The sequence below is a fragment of the Microcebus murinus genome, chromosome 3, assembly GCF_040939455.1.
Source record: "Microcebus murinus isolate Inina chromosome 3, M.murinus_Inina_mat1.0, whole genome shotgun sequence".
Classification (NCBI taxonomy): domain Eukaryota; kingdom Metazoa; phylum Chordata; class Mammalia; order Primates; family Cheirogaleidae; genus Microcebus; species Microcebus murinus.
The window spans coordinates 71,719,277-71,738,136 of NC_134106.1; the positions used below are offsets into that span (position 1 = coordinate 71,719,277).

The 18,860-nt window shown below is 43.6% G+C and overlaps 1 protein-coding gene across 3 annotated transcripts in view; it reads right to left on the bottom strand.

The window, feature by feature from the left end:
- REEP1 (receptor accessory protein 1) overlaps positions 1–18,860 on the bottom strand; it is a 114,124-nt gene that overhangs the window by 43,355 nt on the left and 51,909 nt on the right. For all 3 annotated transcript variants that reach the window (XM_076000952.1, XM_076000950.1, XM_076000951.1), the window contains exons 2-3: positions 18,435–18,507; positions 2,045–2,121 (exon numbers count right to left, since the gene is read on the bottom strand). In XM_076000952.1, coding sequence (XP_075857067.1) covers positions 2,045–2,121; positions 18,435–18,507 — 150 coding nt within the window. The remainder of the gene's footprint in view (positions 1–2,044; positions 2,122–18,434; positions 18,508–18,860) is intronic.

The window sequence follows — 18,860 nt, forward strand, 5'->3', positions numbered from 1 at the left end:
GGAAAAGGGAGTCTCATATTGATCCTTTTTGGGTATGAACTCTTTTTCCTCTCAAAATGGAAATATCTTTATTATTTTCTCCGATGACACTTGATCATGGTAAAACATTCATAATAACATACCAAATGCAAACATTCATATAACATAGCGATCCCAAATCGTAGAAATAACCCTGGCTAATTGCACTCATTACACTACTTTTACTATACAGTCACATGTGCACAAACTCATGCTCTTTAAATATAAACAGAACACTATACATGAAGACACAATATATTAATACAAAGACCTAGCTTATGTTTTTTAATTGTTCCATTGCTGGAAATATTAATAGCTGCATTGTTTTTTGTTTGTTTGTTTGTTTGTTTGTTTTTGAGACAGAGTCTCGCTTTGTTGCCCAGGCTAGAGTGAGTGCCATGGCGTCAGCCTAGCTCACAGCAACCTCAAACTCCTGGGCTCAGGCAATCCTTCTGCCTCAGCCTCCCAAGTAACTGGGACTACAGGCATGCGCCACCAAGCCCAGCTAATTTTTTCTATATATATTAGTTTCTTTCTGTTTATAGCAGAGACGGGGTCTCGCTCTTGCTCAGGCTGGTTTCAAACTCCTGACTTTGAGCAATTCGCTCTCCTCGGCCTCCCATAGTGCTAGTATTACAGGCGTGAGCCACCGCGCCCGGCCAAGCTGCATTGTTTATAAGAGAAAAAATGGCAACCAACTTAAATGTCCATCAAAGTGTGATTAAATAAATTATGCTTCATCTATACCATGAAATACTATGTGGTCATTAAAAAAACAGGTAGATACAGTTATGCTCATAGGAAAGTATTCCAAAATAAATTTAATAAGCAAAATTAGAACTGCTATGTACATTGTAACACTATTTTTTTAAAAAAAAATGTGTATATACACACACATATAAATTTTTTTTAATTTTTGAAAATGTATGGGGTACATAAGAAATTTTGTTATATGTATATAATGTGTAGAGAGTAAGGCAGGGTATTCAGGATGTCGGTCACCTGAGTACATTTTTGTTAAGTATAGTCATCCTACCCTGCTATCAAACACTGAATTTATTTCCCTCTACCTTACTGTATAATTTGCATGTATATAAAATTTGTTTGTATACATATATAAAATTTTTAAGAAGATACACAACTATGAGTAGTGGTTATGGTGAGAGTGAATGGTGTGTGGAGGAAACTTTGGATTTTGTTTTGTTTTTTTAAGAGAGAGACTCTTGCTTTGTTGCCTAGACTGGTCTGGAACTCCTGGGCTCAAGCGATCCCTTATCTCAGACTCCTCAGTAGCTGGGATTATAAACACTTGCTAGTACGCCCTATGAAACTTAGTTTTTACTGTATACTTTTTTTTTTTTTTTTTGAGACAGAGTCTCGCTCTGTTGCCTGGGCTAGAGTGCCATGGCATCAGCCTCGCTCACAGCAACCTCAAATTCCCTGGCTTAAGCAATCCTTCTGCCTCAGCCTCCTGAATAGCTGGGATTACAGGCATGTGCCACCATGCCCAGCTAAGTTTTTCTATACTTTTAGTTGTCCAGCTAATTTCTTTCTATTTTTAGTTGAGACAGGAGCAAATTGAGCAAGAGCAAGTTGCTCTTGCTCAGGCTGGTCTTGAACTTCTGACCTTGAGCTATCCTCCCACCTCAGCCTCCCAGAGTGCTAGGATTATAAGGCATGAGCCACTGTGCCTGGCCTTACTGTATACTTTTGTGTACTGTTTCCTTTGTTCTTATTTCTAACATCTGGATTTTTTTTTACCAACTTCATTAATTGAGCAACTGTGCCCGTCTTATCCATTACTACTTCCCCAGTGCCTAGAACAATACTTGCTCTTATAAACTCAATAAGTATTTACTTGAAAAACAACTTTCACAGACTAACTTATTAAAAATGTTTCTATTACTATTTCTGCACTGCATCTCTGGCTTGAGATAAGGCTTGAGGCTGGTTTCAGCCCTTTCCCACCTCTCCCGACACTAGGAAAAATCATCCTTTAAAATGTCCCAAATCCCGGAGTACTTACCAACAAAGGAAGATGTCCGTGAATGTCTCTGCTGTGGTGAAAAGTGCAAATATAATCCAGTACATCATCCATTTGACCTGTTGAAAGAGGAAACAACAAAGCTAGCGGAAAAGATCAAGGAAAAATGGCCACCCAACATCCAGAAGAACAGCATCCCAGACGGAGGGTGCGGAGGCATGTTCAGGCAGTGCAGCTCGCATCTGTAACCCCTTCACCCTACCCTTCCCCAGCTCTTGTCCAATTCTACGCCAGACCTTGGGGCTGGAAGCAAACAGACTGTTCCACAACTGACCCAAGCTCAAGGCCAAATTGGATCCCTTCAGCAGCCCTCAGGTGAGCCAGGGAGACTTGCAGACCAGGAGTGACCCAGGATTCAGTCAGGTCATTTCTCCAAGACAAACATCAGGGGCGCAAACACTCCGGGCCTCCACATAAACACACCCGGGAATGAAGTTTGACCAGGCCAGGCTCTGGGATGAAATGGTAACAATTTTTACTGGTCACTACGAAATCTTTTCTTGTGGGAAAGCCCCAGGGCCCTTTGCAGAAACTGATCTTCCTTTAAATCTCTCCCATGTGACCATCCTTTTCCATTTCTACTGCCTCTCTCCCCTAATGAAGGCCTTTGTCCCCTCTGTCTTGAACTACTGTAGGATTCTCCTAACTGCTTCCCTGATCCCCTGGCTTTCCCCTCACCAACCCATACCACAAGCCACACTAATCTCCTCAAAGTATAAACTTATGAAACTACCCTCTTATTTAAATATTCCAGCCTGCAGAATAAAGTTCAAATTCCATAGTCTGTTCCTTCCAGCTTCCAGTAATGATGGAGTAGCTGGTTTTGGACTAACCCTCCTACCAATGGTTATAAACTCTGAACAAAATATTTCAAAACAATTGTTTGAAGGCACTGGGGAGCAATAAAAAGCAGGCAGAGGCTGGGCGTGGTGGCTCATGCCTATAATCCTAGCACTCTGGGAGGCTGAGGTGGGAGGATCATTTGACCCAGGAGTTTGAGGTTACTGTGAGCTAGGCCACAGCACTCTAGCCTCCACAACAGAGTGAGACTCTGTCTCAAAACAAAACAAAACAAAACACAGGCAGAGACTGCAAGGGATCTAATCATCCAACCTTTGGAGTAAGGGAACCACACTAGGTTAGACCCAGGTTAATGTGGCTGAGGACAACCCCCAGTAGGCACATGATGGGGCAGTTTAAACAGAAATCCAGTCTTATGTTCCTGAGGAACTGGAGAATGAAGTTTGAGACCGCCAGAGATAGAAGTGGAGAGGTAGGAAGTCCCCAAAGAAGGAAGCCATGAAGGGGCAAGCTCAAAAAATCTACATATAAATTCCCTTCAGATTCTTGACAGCCTCTGAATTGTACAGAAGCAGGTTAAGACTTCAAAAAAAAGTTTGTTTTATTTAAAACAAACAAAACAAAACAAAAAATCCAGGAAACTGAAAAGTTGAAAGAGTTGAGCAGTTGAGCAGAGCGTACATTTGTTTTTGTTTTTTACTTTCTTTTTTTTTAATTTTAGCATATTATAGGGGTACATGTGTTAAGGTCACATATATTGTCCATGCCCCCCTTCCCCCCAAGTAAGAGCTTCAAGCGTGTTCATCCCCTAAATGTTGCACATCTTACTCGTTGTGGTTGTATATACCAGAGCGTACATTTTTGCCCACTGTAGGAAAAACAGAGTTTAGAGTTTAAGTCCTGCAAAGTTAGAGGGGCTTGGTAAACATTTTGCAGTTTCCAGTGAAACACCTGAAAGACCACAACTAGCAGTAAAAACTACCTCTCAGCACCAAGAGATTAGCTCTATGACCAAGGGCAAAATTAAAATATAGCTCTCCCCCAAAAATGTAAGACCTAACTACCACAGGGTCAAGGTGATCTGCCTGAATTTAACTGCCTGCTAGAAAAAAAGCTCAACACTCTTCACAAGAAGGCAATAAAAATCTGGAGTTTCTATGTCACATCACATACAAAGTCCAGTATACAATAAAAAACTGTATGTGTTGCTCTGAACTTTCATTGAGGAAAAAAATTTAAGAAAGATAAAAAAAAACTGTACGTGTGAGAAAATAGGAAAATATAATCCATGGTTATGAGAAAAATTAGTCAATAGAAACAGATCCACAGATGACCTAGATGTTAGAATTAGCAGACAAGGGCTTTAAAAAGGTACATTATAGGCTGGGCGCGGTGGCTCACGTCTGTAATCCTAGCTCTCTGGGAGGCTGAGGCGGGCGGATTGCTCGAGGTCAGGAGTTCAAAACCAGCCTGAGCAAGAGCGAGACCCCGTCTCTACTATAAATAGAAAGAAATTAATTGGCCAACTAATATATACAAAAAATTAGCCGGGCATGGTGGCGCATGCCTGTAGTCCCAGCTACTTGGGAGCCTGAGGCAGGAGGATTGCTTGAGCCAGGAGTTTGAGGTTGCTGTGAGCTAGGCTGACGCCACGGCACTCATTCTAGCCTGGGCAACAAAGCGAGACTCTGTCTCAAAAAAAAAAAAAAAAAAAAAGGTACATTATATGTTGAGACAACCAGTTATCCACATATAAAAGAATGAAGTTGGACTCCTACTTCTCACCATATACAAAATTTAACTTAAAATGGATCAGAGACCTAAATGTAAGAGATGAAACTATAAAACAGCTACAAGAAAACATAGGAGTAAATTTTTCTGACCTTGGATTAGGCAATGGTTTCTTAGGTATGACACCGAAAGCATAAACAACAAAAGAAAAAAATAGATAAATGAGACTTCATCAAAATTAAAAACTTTTATGCTTCAAAGAGCACCATCAAGAAAGTGAAAAGACAACCCACAAAATGGTAGAAAATATTTGCTCCTCATATATCTGATAAGATATTATATTTATATCAAATATATAGAGAACTCTTACAACTCAACAATAAAAGGATAAATAACCCAATTAAAAATGTGCACAGGGACCATAATATTAAAAAAATTAAATCAATAACAAATAAATCTAACACTCATTTGTGATAAAAATTCTCAGCAAAGTAGGGCAAGCTCCTCAACTTGATAATGAATATCTAAAAAAAAACAAAAAACAAACCTCTATAGCTAAAATCCTACTTATGGTGAGAAAATAGATGCTTTGCCCCTAAGATCAAGAATAAGGCAAAGATGTTCTCTCTCATCACTCCTATTCTATATCATAATGGCCACCTTAGATACTATAATAAGACAAGAAACAAAAGATATACACACTTGGAAGAAAGAGATAAAATCATCTTTCTTCAGAGATGACATAACTGTCTATGTAGAAAATCCTAAATAAGTGACAAAAAAAAAAGTCCCTCCTGGAGTTAATAAGTAATTATAGCAAGGTTGCAGGAGGTTGCAGCAAGATTAACATATAAAAGTCAATTACTTTCCTATATACCAGCAGTGAACAAGGAACTTGAAATTAAAAAAACAACACCAGTAACATTAACACCTTCCAAAAATGAATTACTTAGAAATATATCTAATAAGCATAAAATGTCTATATGAAAAAAACTACAAAACTCTGATGAAAGAAATCAAAGAAGAGCTAAATAAATGGAGAGATATCCCATGTTCATGGATAGGAGAAATCAACATTATAAAGATGTCAATTCTTCACAACTTGATCTGTAGATTTAACGCAAGCCCAGTCAAAATCCCAGCAAGTTATTTTATGGATATCAACGAACTGACTCTAAAGTTTATATGGGATAGCAAGACCCAAAGAAGAAGAACAGATTTGGAAAAAGACAAACATTACCAAACGTCAAGACTTACTATAAAGCTACAGTAATCAAGACTGAGTGGTATTAGTGAAAAAACAGACAAATCGATCAATGGAACAGAATATGATCCCAGAAATAGACCCACAGAAATAATAATCTCTTTATCTTTGACAAATGAGCAAATGCAATTCATTGAAGAAAAGACAGTCTTTTAAAAAAATGATGCTGGGACAGCTGGACATCCATGTGCAGTAACAATAATAAAAAACGAATACAAGCACTGACCTTACATCTTTTACAAAAATTAACTCAAAGTGGATTGTAGGTCTAAATGCAAAACATAAAACTGTAAAACTTGCTGGGCACGATGGCTCACACCTATAATCCCAGCACTTTGGGAGGCCAAGGTAGGAGCGTTACTTGAGGCCAGGAGTTGGAGAACAGCCTGGGCAATATAATGAGACCCTATCTCTACAAAAAATAGAACAATTAGCTGAGTGTAGTGGTACATGCCTATTGTCCCAGCTATTCAGGAGGCAGAGGCAGGAGGATCACTTTAGCCCAGGAGTCTGAGGTTACCATAAGCTATGATGATGCCGCTGCACTTCAGTCAGGGCAACAGAGCAAGACCCTGTCTCAGAAAAACAAACAAACAAACAAACTATAAATCTTCTAAAAGACAACATATGAGAACATCTGGAGACCCTGGGCTTGGTAATGAGTTTTTAAATACAACACCAAGAGCATGATCCATGAAAGGAAAAAATAAGTTGGATTTCATTAATATTAAAAAATTCTGCTCTTAAAAGACACCTTTAAGACAATGAGAAGACAAGGCACAGACTGGGAAAAAATATTTGCAAGACACATATCTGATAAAGGATTTGTATTCAAAAGATACAAAGAACTTTTCCTGTAATCCCAGTCACTTGGGAAGCCAAGGTGGGAGGTTCGCTTGAGGCCTGGACAACATAGAGAGAGATCCTGTTTTATATATATATATATATATATACACACACACACACACACACACACACACATACACACACAGAGTACTCTTAAAACTCAACAATAAGAAAATAAACCCAATTAAAGAATGGACAAAATATCTGAACAGATACCTCACCAAAGAAGATATATAAATATACAGCAACTTATTAACAAAGCTTTCATTCGGAAAGCTGAACTTTTCTTTTGTCTCCACTTAATGAGACACTTACCGGAGGAAAAGGATGGCTTCAGTATTATTTTTCTTTAAAAAGTTATGTTAAAGAATCTACAGGAAAAGGTGAATACAATGAATGAAGAGATGGGTGCTTTCAAGAGAAAGAAACTCTTTAAAAAGAAACAAAAGGTCACAGGACAGGTGTTTATAAAGAAAAAAAAAGAAGCTAATGATATTCTAGAACTCAAAAACATAGTCTCTGAAATAAAATAGTTATTGTATGGAATTAACAACAAATTGGATACAACAAAAGCAAATATCTGTATACTTGAAGATACAGTAAGAGTTATCAAAATTAAAACCTAGATTGGAACACAACACTGAGAAATTCAATACCTGTGGAATAGCATCAAGCAGTCTAACATATATTTAATACATAATAGGAATTCCATAAGAAGAGAAACAAGAAAATGGGACATTAAAAAAAATTTTTTTTTTTAGATAGGGTGTTGCTCTGTCACCCAGGGTGGAGTACAGTGGCATGATCATAGCTCACTGCATCCTCAAATCCTGGGCTCTAGTGATCCTCCTACCTCTGCCTCCTGAGTAGCTGGAACTACTAGTGTGTGCCACCATGCCCAGCTAAATTTTCTATTTTTTGTAGAGATGGGGTCTCACTATTTTGCTCAGGCTGGTCTCAAACTCCTGGTCTCAAGCAATACTCCTGCCTTGACCTCCCAAAGCACTGAGATTGCAGACATGAGCCACTGCACCTGGCCTGGACATAAAAATTATTTGAAGAAATACTGGCTAAAATTTCCAAAATTTGATCAAAAATAACAAATCCACAGAACCAGGAAGCTCAGTGAATGTAAAGTAAGACAAATACAAAGAAAACCATACCTAGGCACACTATAGTAAAACTGCTAAAAAAAAAAATAGGGAAAACCTTAAAAGCAAAAAAGAGAGAAAGACATATTACACACGGGGAAATGACAATATGAATGATAGCTAACATTTCATATGAAACAATGAATATCAGAAAAAAATGGAATAACCTCTTTAAAATGCTAAAAGAAAAAAAAAGGTCAACCTGGAATTTTATACCCAGCAAAAACACCTTTCAAAAAATGAAGGCTGTTCTGGTGAATCTCCATCATCTTTGTGACTCTAAAATATGTATCTCAATGGATTACTTAAAGGTCTTCTCTATTCAGAAAAACAAGAGAGGCTTTGTCCATCACAAGTAACCCTGTCTGAGGGTTACCACATGCTGCCAAGATTATTTAGCAGGACAGGCTCCTTGGCAGAAGGCAAACAAGGCCTTGTCCAGCTGTAAAGCCCATAGCAGGCTGGGGCTCAGAATCCAGGAATTCCCAACACTAGTATCCAGACACACTGCCAGGAACCTGAATTCCCCCTCTACAGGCTTTTTCTTTTTAGTATTCAAACCACACTTTGGTATTGTCAATTAAAAACAAAGCCCAAGGCCGGGCGCGGTGGCTCACGCCTGTAATCCTAGCTCTCTGGGAGGCCGAGGCGGGCGGATTGCTCGAGGTCAGGAGTTCAAAACCAGCCTGAGCAAGAGCGAGACCCCGTCTCTACTATAAATAGAAAGAAATTAATTGGCCAACTAATATATATAGAAAAAATTAGCCGGGCATGGTGGTGCATGCCTGTAGTCCCAGCCACTTGGGAGGCTGAGGCAGAAGGATTGCTTGAGCCCAGGAGTTTGAGGTTGCTGTGAGCTAGGCTGATGCCACGGCACTCACTCTAGCCTAGGCAACAAAGCGAGACTCTGTCTCAAAAAAAAAAAAAACAAAAAAAACAAAAAAACAAAGCCCAATGATAGTAACAATTAAAAAAAAAAAAGTCCCCTTCCTTGATACAACCCGTAGCTACAAATTTTTCCACTTCCTCACCCTCCACTTGCTCAGTGCACTGCATCCACTACACCAAAACTGCTCTCGCTGGGGCTTCCACTTTGTAACACACTTCAAGGGAATGCAAGAGACCCCTTTTCCGTTTTTTACTCGACTTGACTTTTCAGCTGGATGTAAAACCATCACTTCCTGAAAAGCTCTCCCAGTACCACAACTGTCCTGGTTTCCCTCTTGCCTCTCTGGCCATTTCTTCCACGTCTCTTCAATTCCTCCCCGGGGCTCTGTTCTAGACATCTGCTTCTATCTCTAGACTAGGCAGTGTCCTTGAGGACAACTCTGCATTCCTCACCCAGCACAGCCAACCAGGTTCTGTCACTTCCTCTTATTTCTCTTGAACCCCCTCTGCCTTTTCCTTACTTCAGACCACCAACATACCCTGTTGAGAACAGAACCACAGCCTTACACTCGGCCTCTATTCCTCTGCCCCTTCTCAATCTGTCCTCCAAGTTCCAGTCAAATTGGATCCTCTTAAATCCAACTGGATGATATGCTTTCCTAGCTTAAAGACTTCCGTGGTTCCCTATTGTTGTTAAGATAAAGCCCAAATTCCTTAAATTGGCTTACAAGGTCTTGTATGAACTGGTGCCTAATTATCTCCATCAAAAGCTACCCTACCCTCTCACATGTTCTACTTCAGCCATAATGAACCTCTTTCAATTTCCTGGACAGAGGGACTTTTTCTGCCTCCTGATTTTAGCCCTCAGATCTCAGCTAAAACATCACTTCACTTCCTCTAGGAATTGCCAGAAGTTTGTGTGAATACTCTTCTTCTTTCCTTCCCTCTACTGTGCCCCATGTGTTCCCTGTCATAACACGTATTACACTGCTTTGAAAGTACCTGTTTATTCCTCTGCTTTTCTTTCTTTCTTTCTTTCTTTCTTTCTTTCTTTCTTTCTTTCTTTCTTTCTTTCTTTCTTTCTTTCTTTCTTTCTTTCTTTCTTTCTTTCTTTCTTTCTTTCTTTCTGTATCCTAGTTGCATCCTCTGCTTTTTCTACTATATTTTAAGCTCCCTGAGGGTGGAGACACGTTCTTCTTGCACATCATTATATCTCTAGTACCCAAAGCAACTCCTAGTGTATAGTAAGTACTGAATAAATTTGTTTTGAATGACTGGATTAGAATGTTGGCATGGTGAATGGCAGAGAAAGGATGGTTTTAAAAAGGTTGAGAAGGAATATACTTTGGGAAATACTGTCTAAATGGCTTTTTGAGAAGAAAAGGCAGAAATAGCTTGCAAGGCAAAAGCTGCTCACTGCAAGTGCCCACTGAGTGAGTGGACAGCTGCACATACATGGCAAGAAAGGTGCCCAGCATGAAATCAGGGCACGAGTGATTAATATTGTGGGGTGGCTCACAACAAGAAGGAAGGAAAGAAAGAGCCAATTTAGGCAAAACAGCTTGAGCTCAGTGCAGCTTAGGACAGTATGAGGGTCCAGAGGATATCCAAGAAGAAAACCCCTGAAAAGGCAAGACCTCTGGAAAGGCAAGACCAAAGGAGGGAGGTTGAGGGTATGGACACAGATGATGGACCCAGAGCAGAGAAGGAGCTTGATATGTCAGCCAGAAGAAGTTTCCTTCAAGCACTCCTTCACTTTAGAATACTTTCATGCAGGAACTGGGCCACAGTGCTTCATGCTTATAATCCCAGCACTGTGGGAGACCAAGGCAGGAGGACTGCTTGAGGCCAGGAGTTTGAGTCCAGCCTGGGCAACACAGCAAGATCCCATCTCTATAAAAAAATTTTAAATTAGCCAGGTGTGGTGGTGCATGCCAGTAGTCCCAGCTGCTCAGGAGGCTGAGACAGGAGGATCATCTGAGCTCAGGTGTTTATGGCTACAGTGAGCTGTGACTGTGCCACTGCATTCCTGCCTGGGCTACAGAGCAAGACCTCGTCTCTTTAAAAAAAAAAAAACTTTGATGCAGAAAGAAGGATCTGAGTATGATTCATTGTGGCTAACAAGGTCAGTGGAATACTGTTGACTCAGAGATAGAAACCATATTCATTTAAAATTACTAAGAAATGGTTTCCCCCATCATGCCTGTGGAAAGCAAATAACAGTTATTTTTCCCAAGGTTTGAAATAGAACTTTCCAAGCTTAAGAGATTCTATCCCAACCTCCCTACAAGATGGAAGGAGGAGCCTGGGTGTAGCTTTAATCAGAATAAAGAATGGGAGTCATGGCTAATTTGTGGGTTTTTTTTTTTTTTTGAGACAGAGTCTCACTTTGTTACCCAGGCTAGAGTGAGTGCCATGGCATCAGCCTAGCTCACAGCAACCTCAAACTCCAGGGCTTGAGCAATCCTACTGCCTCAGCCTCCTGAGTAGCTGGGACTACAGGCATGTGCCACCATGCCTGGCTAATCTTTTCTATATCTATTATTTGGCCAATTAATTTCTTCCTATTTATAGTAGAGACGGGGTCTTGCTCTTACTCAGGCTGGTTTTGAACTCCTGACCTCAAGCAATACGCCCGCCTCAGCCTCCCAGAGTGCTAGGATTACAGGCATGAGCCACCGTGCCCGGCCCTAATTTGTTTGCTAAGTAATGTCTAGGAGCAACTGTGGGATGGAAAGTGCACAGCATGCCTGAGGATTCCCTCTGAACTGGTCAGGAGCAGGATCCAGGAGTAAGAAGACAGGAGAGAAACTGTGACCCTCGGCTACAGCAAGAAGCTTCGAGTCCAGGAGGGAAGCCGGCCTGGAGACCTTCCCTGAGCCACAGAAGCTGGCTGGGATTCCATGCTCTATCCTACCCTGCCGCAGGGTTCCTGGCAGCCTATGAAAGGCCTCCCGACAGGATGCGGAGGTAGCAGGCTTGGAGGTAGCAGGCTTAGCACCTCTTTAGCCTCACCTCACCTTTGGACCCTCCTCTAACCAGGCACATTAATATTTTTTGAGCCTTTCACACGCCTCTTGCACCTGGCCCTGCTTCAGACTCACAGGGAACTCCCCATGCCAAATGACTGAGTAAGAAAACATTTGAGCCTGGTTTGCAGATGACTCTGCACCATCTGCTGGCACGAGTTCATAGTGGTTGGCTAGAGTCAGGGTGGCCCTGAGACAGTGGGGAAGCGAATTCCCTGCAGGCAGGACTTTGAGCAGGGCACTTAGCCTGATGCTCTGAGTTAATGCATGTGTACTCTCCCTAAGTGTATTAGCTCCATTTTCTTATTTTCTGTATTTTAGATGCTCTGGCATCTGGGGCCTTGCTGCTGACTAGGAAGAGACTGCCCCTCCATGGGCTAGCCAGTTCTTAGAGATGGCAAAAGATTTACCCCAGCATGCCTTTCATATGACACTAAGCAATCCAGAGCCTACAGTCTAAACCACCTCCATTATGGAGCTCTCACTGGTTGTCCCAGTATCTCCAGCCATAATCGCCCCAGGGCAAGTACCAGACAACTAGAGGCAGCCCCACACCCTGGAACCTGCTGAAATTACTCAAACTAGCCAATCCTAAATCTGTTCCCCTGTCTTGTCTTACCTTTCTTATGGAAACCACAATAAAGGCTGCTACCCATGTTTCCCCCACTCCCACGCGGCCTCCTGACTGCCCAGGTATCCCCACATGGCCCTACATAGCATGCCATGCCCCCTGCTTCTAGGGAACATGAACAAAACCTCTTCCTTCATGACAGTCATTTCTGTGTCTTTGTATCTTATCATCCCCGAGTAAAACAAATCCAGGTACATTTTAAAACACCAGCTAAAGTTCTGCCTAGATGATGAGGTTCTTGGAAGGGGCGGGAGATGGGTGTTGAGGTGCTCTGAGAATAATGTGAATGGGACCAAAGAATGGAGATATTTGTGGCTCAACACTCATGCTTGCCAACAGGTCCCATAGCAGAGGAGGCTCTGAGTAACCAAGTAGATGAGATGACTGACCAGGCCTGCAGGTGCCAGCCAGCCTCTTTCCTCTGGCTTGACAGTGCATGTTCAATGGGCTCATGTACCAAGTGGCCACATGGAAGTGACAGAGGTAGCATATGGGCTGTGCAAGATGGAATCCCTCTCACCAAGGCTAATCTGGCTATGACCACCACCCAGAGACCACGCTACCAGCAGCAGTGACCAAGCATCTCCAGGATGATACCGTATCCCACGGCATCAGCCAGCTTTCTGGAAGCAGGTTCATTATACCAGGCTCCTTTCCTTGTGGGGTGGGCAGCATAGGGTCCTTCTGGAATATTCTTTTTTTTTTTCTGCACACGAACTTGTTTTTATATTGATTACTTCTGGCAGCCTACATATGTCTGTTATTTGGAGTCTCCTTTGAACTATTTTTTAACACTTTTACTGGTTCCCTCATTAATTCATGAGTTAAGTAAAATCTTTGACATGTTAATTTTATATGTATACAACAGTTATGATTTTACTCTTTTTATAAAATTATCTTTTTTTTTTTTTTTTTTGAGACAGAGTCTCGCTTTGTTGCCCAGGCTAGAGTGAGTGCCATGGCGTCAGCCTAGCTCACAGCAACCTCAAACTCCTGGGCTCAAGCAATCCTGCTGCCTCAGCCTCCCAAGTAGCTGGGACTACAGGCATTCGCCACCATGCCCGGCTAATTTTTTGTATATATATTTTTAGTTGGCCAATTAATTTCTTTCTATTTATAGTAGAGACGGGGTCTCGCTCTTGCTCAGGCTGGTTTCGAACTCCTGACCTCGAGCAATCCGCCCGCCTCGGCCTCCCAGAGAGCTAGGATTACAGGCGTGAGCCACCGCGCCCGGCCTATCTTTGTTTTTTTTTTAAGAGAGGGTCTTGCTCTGTCACCCAGACTAGATAGAGTGCAGTGGAGTGATCATAGCTCACTGCAACCTCAAATTCCTGGGCTCAAGTGATCCTCTTGACTCAGCCTCCTGAGTACCTGGGACTACAGGCACGTGTTACCATGCCTGGCTAATTTCTCTCTCTCTCTTTTTTTTTTTTTTTTTGAGATGGGGTCTCACTGTGTTGCCCAAGCTGATTTCAAATTGCTGGCCTCAAGTGATCCTCCCACTTCCGCTTCTCAAAGCTGGGATTATAGGCATGAGTCACCACACCAGCCTAAAAATTATCTTTTAACAAAAGATATAAATACCAGCTATGAACTCATGACCAGTTGCATGTATATGGACTGCAGCTTCTAACCATATGTTTTTCCTTTCTGTGTTATATATAGATTTAAATATTTTAACTAATTATATTTTAATTTATTCTCTCTCCCCACTAATATAGTACATGGGCTGTGTTGATGTTCACTTGACAAGTCAGTTTCTGGAACGCTGTTATTAAGTTTGGATCCTTTCAGAACCCAAGGAAAGGACTTTGCCCAGAGATACTGGGCCTGGAGCTGACTCAGCAACAAAAGAAATTTGTATCTGACAGGTGAGTGAGTTGTACAGAATTCCAGTTGGAAGGTTTTTTTTTTTTTTTTTTGAGACAGAGTCTCACTTTGTTGCCCAGGCTAGAGTGAGTACCATGGCATCAGCCTAGCTCACAGCAACCTCAAACTGCTGGGCTCAAGCAATCCTCCTGCCTCAGCCTCCCAAGTAGCTGGGACTATAGGCATGTGCCCCCATGCCCGGCTAATTTTTTCTATATATGTATTAGTTGGCCAATTAATTTCTTTCTATTTATAGTAGAGACGGGTCTCGCTCTTGCTCAGGCTGGTTTCGAACTCCTGACCTCGAGCAATCCGCCCACCTCGGCCTCCCAGAGTGCTAGGATTACAGGCATGAGCCACCGCGCCGGGCCTGGAAGGTTGTTTTTTTTTTTTTTTTTTTTTGAGACAGAGTCTCGCTTTGTTGCCCAGGCTAGAGTGAGTGCCGTGGCGTCAGCCTAGCTCACAGCAACCTCAAACTCCTGGGCTCGAGTGATCCTTCTGCCTCAGCCTCCCGGGTAGCTGGGACTACAGGCATGCGCCACCATGCCCGGCTAATTTTTTATATATGTATCAGTTGGCCAATTAATTTCTTTCTATTTATAGTAGAGACGGGGGTCTCAATCTTGCTCAGGCTGGTTTCGAACTCCTGACCTTGAGCAATCCGCCCGCCTCGGCCTCCCAAGAGCTAGGATTACAGGCGTGAGCCACAGCGCCCGGCCTGGAAGGTTGTTTTTAAAGCCAAAATACATGTAAAGGGGTGGATGTGGATGCAGGTGTTGGGCAGCCAAAGAGGTATCTGTAATGACTACTTTTTTCCCCACTGGTAGTCACATCCAACACCTTCTAAACGGGGAGAAATCTCCCAGCATGAGGGTTTTTGTTGGAGGCTAGGCCTGTTGTCTGGGCTTCAAAAAACCAGACATCCCTACCCAGGACTTTGCATCTTCAGGGAAAGTTCCAAGGACACAGACAGAGGCAGCTGGTGTCCTTGATGTGACACCAGCAGAAGCTTCCTAACCAGGCCCTCTCCAAGGCACGAGCTTGGCCGTGACCACCACCCAACCTTCTCAGATCTGCCCCAGGTCCTGAGTATCTTTCTCCCACTTCCTAGTTAATTCGACAAATTCCCATACACTCCTTTCTTTTTTTTTTTTTTTTTTTGAGACAGAGTCTCGCTTTGTTGCCCAGGCTAGAGTGAGTCCCATGGCGTCAGCCTGGCTCATAGCAACCTCAAACTCCTGGCTCAAGCAATCCTCCTGCCTCAGCCTCCCGAGTAGCTGGGACTACAGGCATTCGCCACCATGCCCGGCTAATTTTTTGTATATATATTAGTTGGCCAATTAATTTCTTTCTATTTTATAGTAGAGACGGGGTCTCGCTCTTGCTCAGGCTGGTTTCGAACTCCTGACCTAGAGCAATCCGCCCGCCTCGGCCTCCCAGAGAGCTAGGATTACAGGCGTGAGCCACCGCGCCCGGCCTCTTTTTAAGTTTTTATCCAAAACCCTTGACTAGTGCAGTCAGTTTGGAAGGACACAGGAAGCTATAAATGTCTTGAGCACTGTTTCTCAAATTAGGGAACTTGTTAAAAATGTTGTTTTTATTCAGGATATCTGGGTAGGGACTGAGATTCTCCATTTCTGACGAGCTCCGAGGTGACGTTGATAACGCTGGCCCACAGACCACGCCTTAGGTACTGAGACCCAGGGCAGGTGCAGAGAACTGGCTGGGAAGGGAAAGAGCAAGATGAAGATGGGTGTTAAACACCATATATGCAGTTTGGACTCGATCTTGCAGCCATTAAAGGAACCAGGAGGAGTGAAATTAATAGGTTTCCATCTTTTAAAAGCTCCTGGATGTTACATGGACAACAGACTGGGAAATGAGGGGCAGGGAACCAGTTAGGAGGTGTGGCAGGCAGAAGAGTGGCTCCCCAAAGATGTCTGTGTCCTAATCCCCATGAGGCAAATGGGACTTTGCAGTCATTAAGAACCTTCAGATGAGAAGATGAGCCTGGATTATTCACATGGACCCAATGTAATCACGTGGCTCCTTAAAAGTGAGAACCCTTCCCAGCTGGGTTAGAGGGAGGCATAATGTAGCTGGCTCTGAAGGAGGAAGGGGTGCAAACCTGGGAATGCAGGAGTGCCTTCTAGTAATTGGACAAGGCAAGGACAGCGACAGCCCAGCTTGACTTTAGTCCAGTGGGACCTGCTGGATCTCTGGAATTGTAAGATAATACCTTTGTGTTGTTTTAAGCCTCTGAGTTCGTGGTAATTTGTTACAGTGACAAAAAAAACTACTGCAGAAGGCTACTGCAATATTCCAGGAAAATGGTGAGAACCTACTTTAGGGAGTAGCAGCAGAGAAAGAAAAGAGACCCAAAGATTTTTCAGGGGATGGGGAGAAGGGACACGGTCGCCAGCCAGGAGTGTGTGTGTGAAGTGGGCGGGAGTTAGAGGAAACTCCTGGGTTTCTCTCTCGGACAAATAGGCCCACTAGTCAAAAGGACTGCAGGAAGGAAACACAGGAGTTTGTGCGTGCAGGGAAAGGAGGCAGGCCTCCCCTGACGCTACTCAGATCCTTTCTTCAGATTCCATTTTTACCAAGAAGCCTTCTAATCTCAACTCTCAAGCTCGAGCTTTCCATAGGGAAAGTGTATTCTCAGCAGCCAGCACAAACAGCTGCTCTGCCATCAGTTCCGGCTGTCACTCGAAGTTAACGAGCTGCCACTCTAGCCGTAAACCAGGCTCCTGTGAGTTTAGTCAGAAGAAAACAATTCACCAGGGTTCGATCTCTCCCAGATGAGCAGACAGAATGGAGTTTCTGCCCCTGCAAAGTGAAGAATCAGACCTGGTACGCCAATAAGCCTGCCTTCCCTGGCATAGCTCCCCGTGCTGCAGGTGGGGAGGGGTCGGGAGAGGGACGGCTGGAAGAGGCTGCCTCATGCTTTGCCCTGCGCCAAGGCAATTGAGAACCAGGAGGTTCTGTGCTTGCAACTTCACAGCTATTTATAGTGTGCACGCTGAGATTCCCTCACATGTACCAGGACCCCATCTCCAGAGAAGAAATCACTCCCCTCTGGGTCCCCTGCTTAGGAGCAGAAGACGCAAGGAGTTCTGGGAAACTGGGAGAGAAGGGGGAGAGTCCTGGTTGCAGTTGATCTGGAGGTGGCTGGTTTCACCATAAAGACTTCCTGGGAAATCTGAGAAAAAAATAATGACTTTCCAGGCCTGCTTTGAAATGTTTCTTTACCTGCACCAAACTTGCCAAGTGACATCTTCTGAGTAAAAGAGGGATTGCTGTGACCCCACTGCTCAGATGGGGACACGGAGGCTCTTAGAAGTTTAAGCTACTTGCCCAGCATTGCATTAACGTCAGAGCCAGGACTTGACCTCTGTCCCTTGATGTCATAAACCATACCCTTTCCTCTTTGATGTGGGTTTGTGTCCTACATGGGAAGGAGCACCCTTCCCTCACCACCCCACCCAGGTCCTTGTCAATCAGTGCTGGTCTGACAGGCTTTCTGCCTGAGGGTGCCACCCAGCATATCCAGGGCTGGTGCCTGGGGCAACCAAATACCCAACGGTAATTAATACAATCCTCCAACCGGTACATCCTCCCGGATCCCGTTCCTGTGTGCTTGCCCTCTGGGACATGCTGCAGGAAACACACACAGAATGAAGAACAGCCCTGCCCTCAGAAAGCTTATACAGCAATAGGGCTTCCAAGGTGAGGTGCTGGAATGACAGCACTGGAAGGAGGGCAGAGCTGCCAAGCCAGGAACCACACCCAGGTCTGCTGGACTCCAGGACCCAGGCTCCTGCCCCCAATGCCGAGTTGTCTCCCAGTCCTGGTGCTTTATGGTCTACAGAGTGCTTTCCAGACAAGGAAACTGAGGCTGAGGGAGGTGAAGTTACTCGTGGCATGTGGCAGAGCAGAGGGACCCCCCATTCCAGATTCCATCTCCTCTTGCCACACCTCTCTGCTTTCCTCCCTTCAACACTCGAGGTCCAGACAGGGGACAGGACTGCTGAAAGTCTCATGAGAAGAAGAGTGATGAAGGGACTCATCTGCTCTGCTGCTGGTGCCCACAGCAAGGAGGCATCCACCTTCTCCCACCCTTCACACCCAGCCACCCCCTCAAATAAACAGTGCTACTTACGTATTCCTTAATGTCCTTCGATTTCACGGCCTTGTAGGAATAATATGCAGGGTAAAGGGTGCCAAATATAAGCCTGGAGGGAAGAGAGAGAGACAAAAAGAAATGTGACTTTCATCCATCCCATTTAATGGAAAATGTGTGCCTTTGATGCCAAGACAACGCTCCAAGGTACAGAAAACACTGCCGTGGGGCTTGATTTGTTATGAGTGCCCTGAAGGTTTTCTGCCCATAGCTGGGGCATCCTTGGCCTCCTCTATCTTCTGTTACAGCCCATGTTCATCTTCCTCCACTCTGTGGTTTGGGATCACAGAAGCCAAAAATGAAGATGGAGCAGCCAAGACATCTGAAGTTAAAGGCCAACTTTCCTCTCTGGCTGCAAATCCCCCTCCTATGCTCTATGAAGCCCGCACACACCTTGGGCTTCCT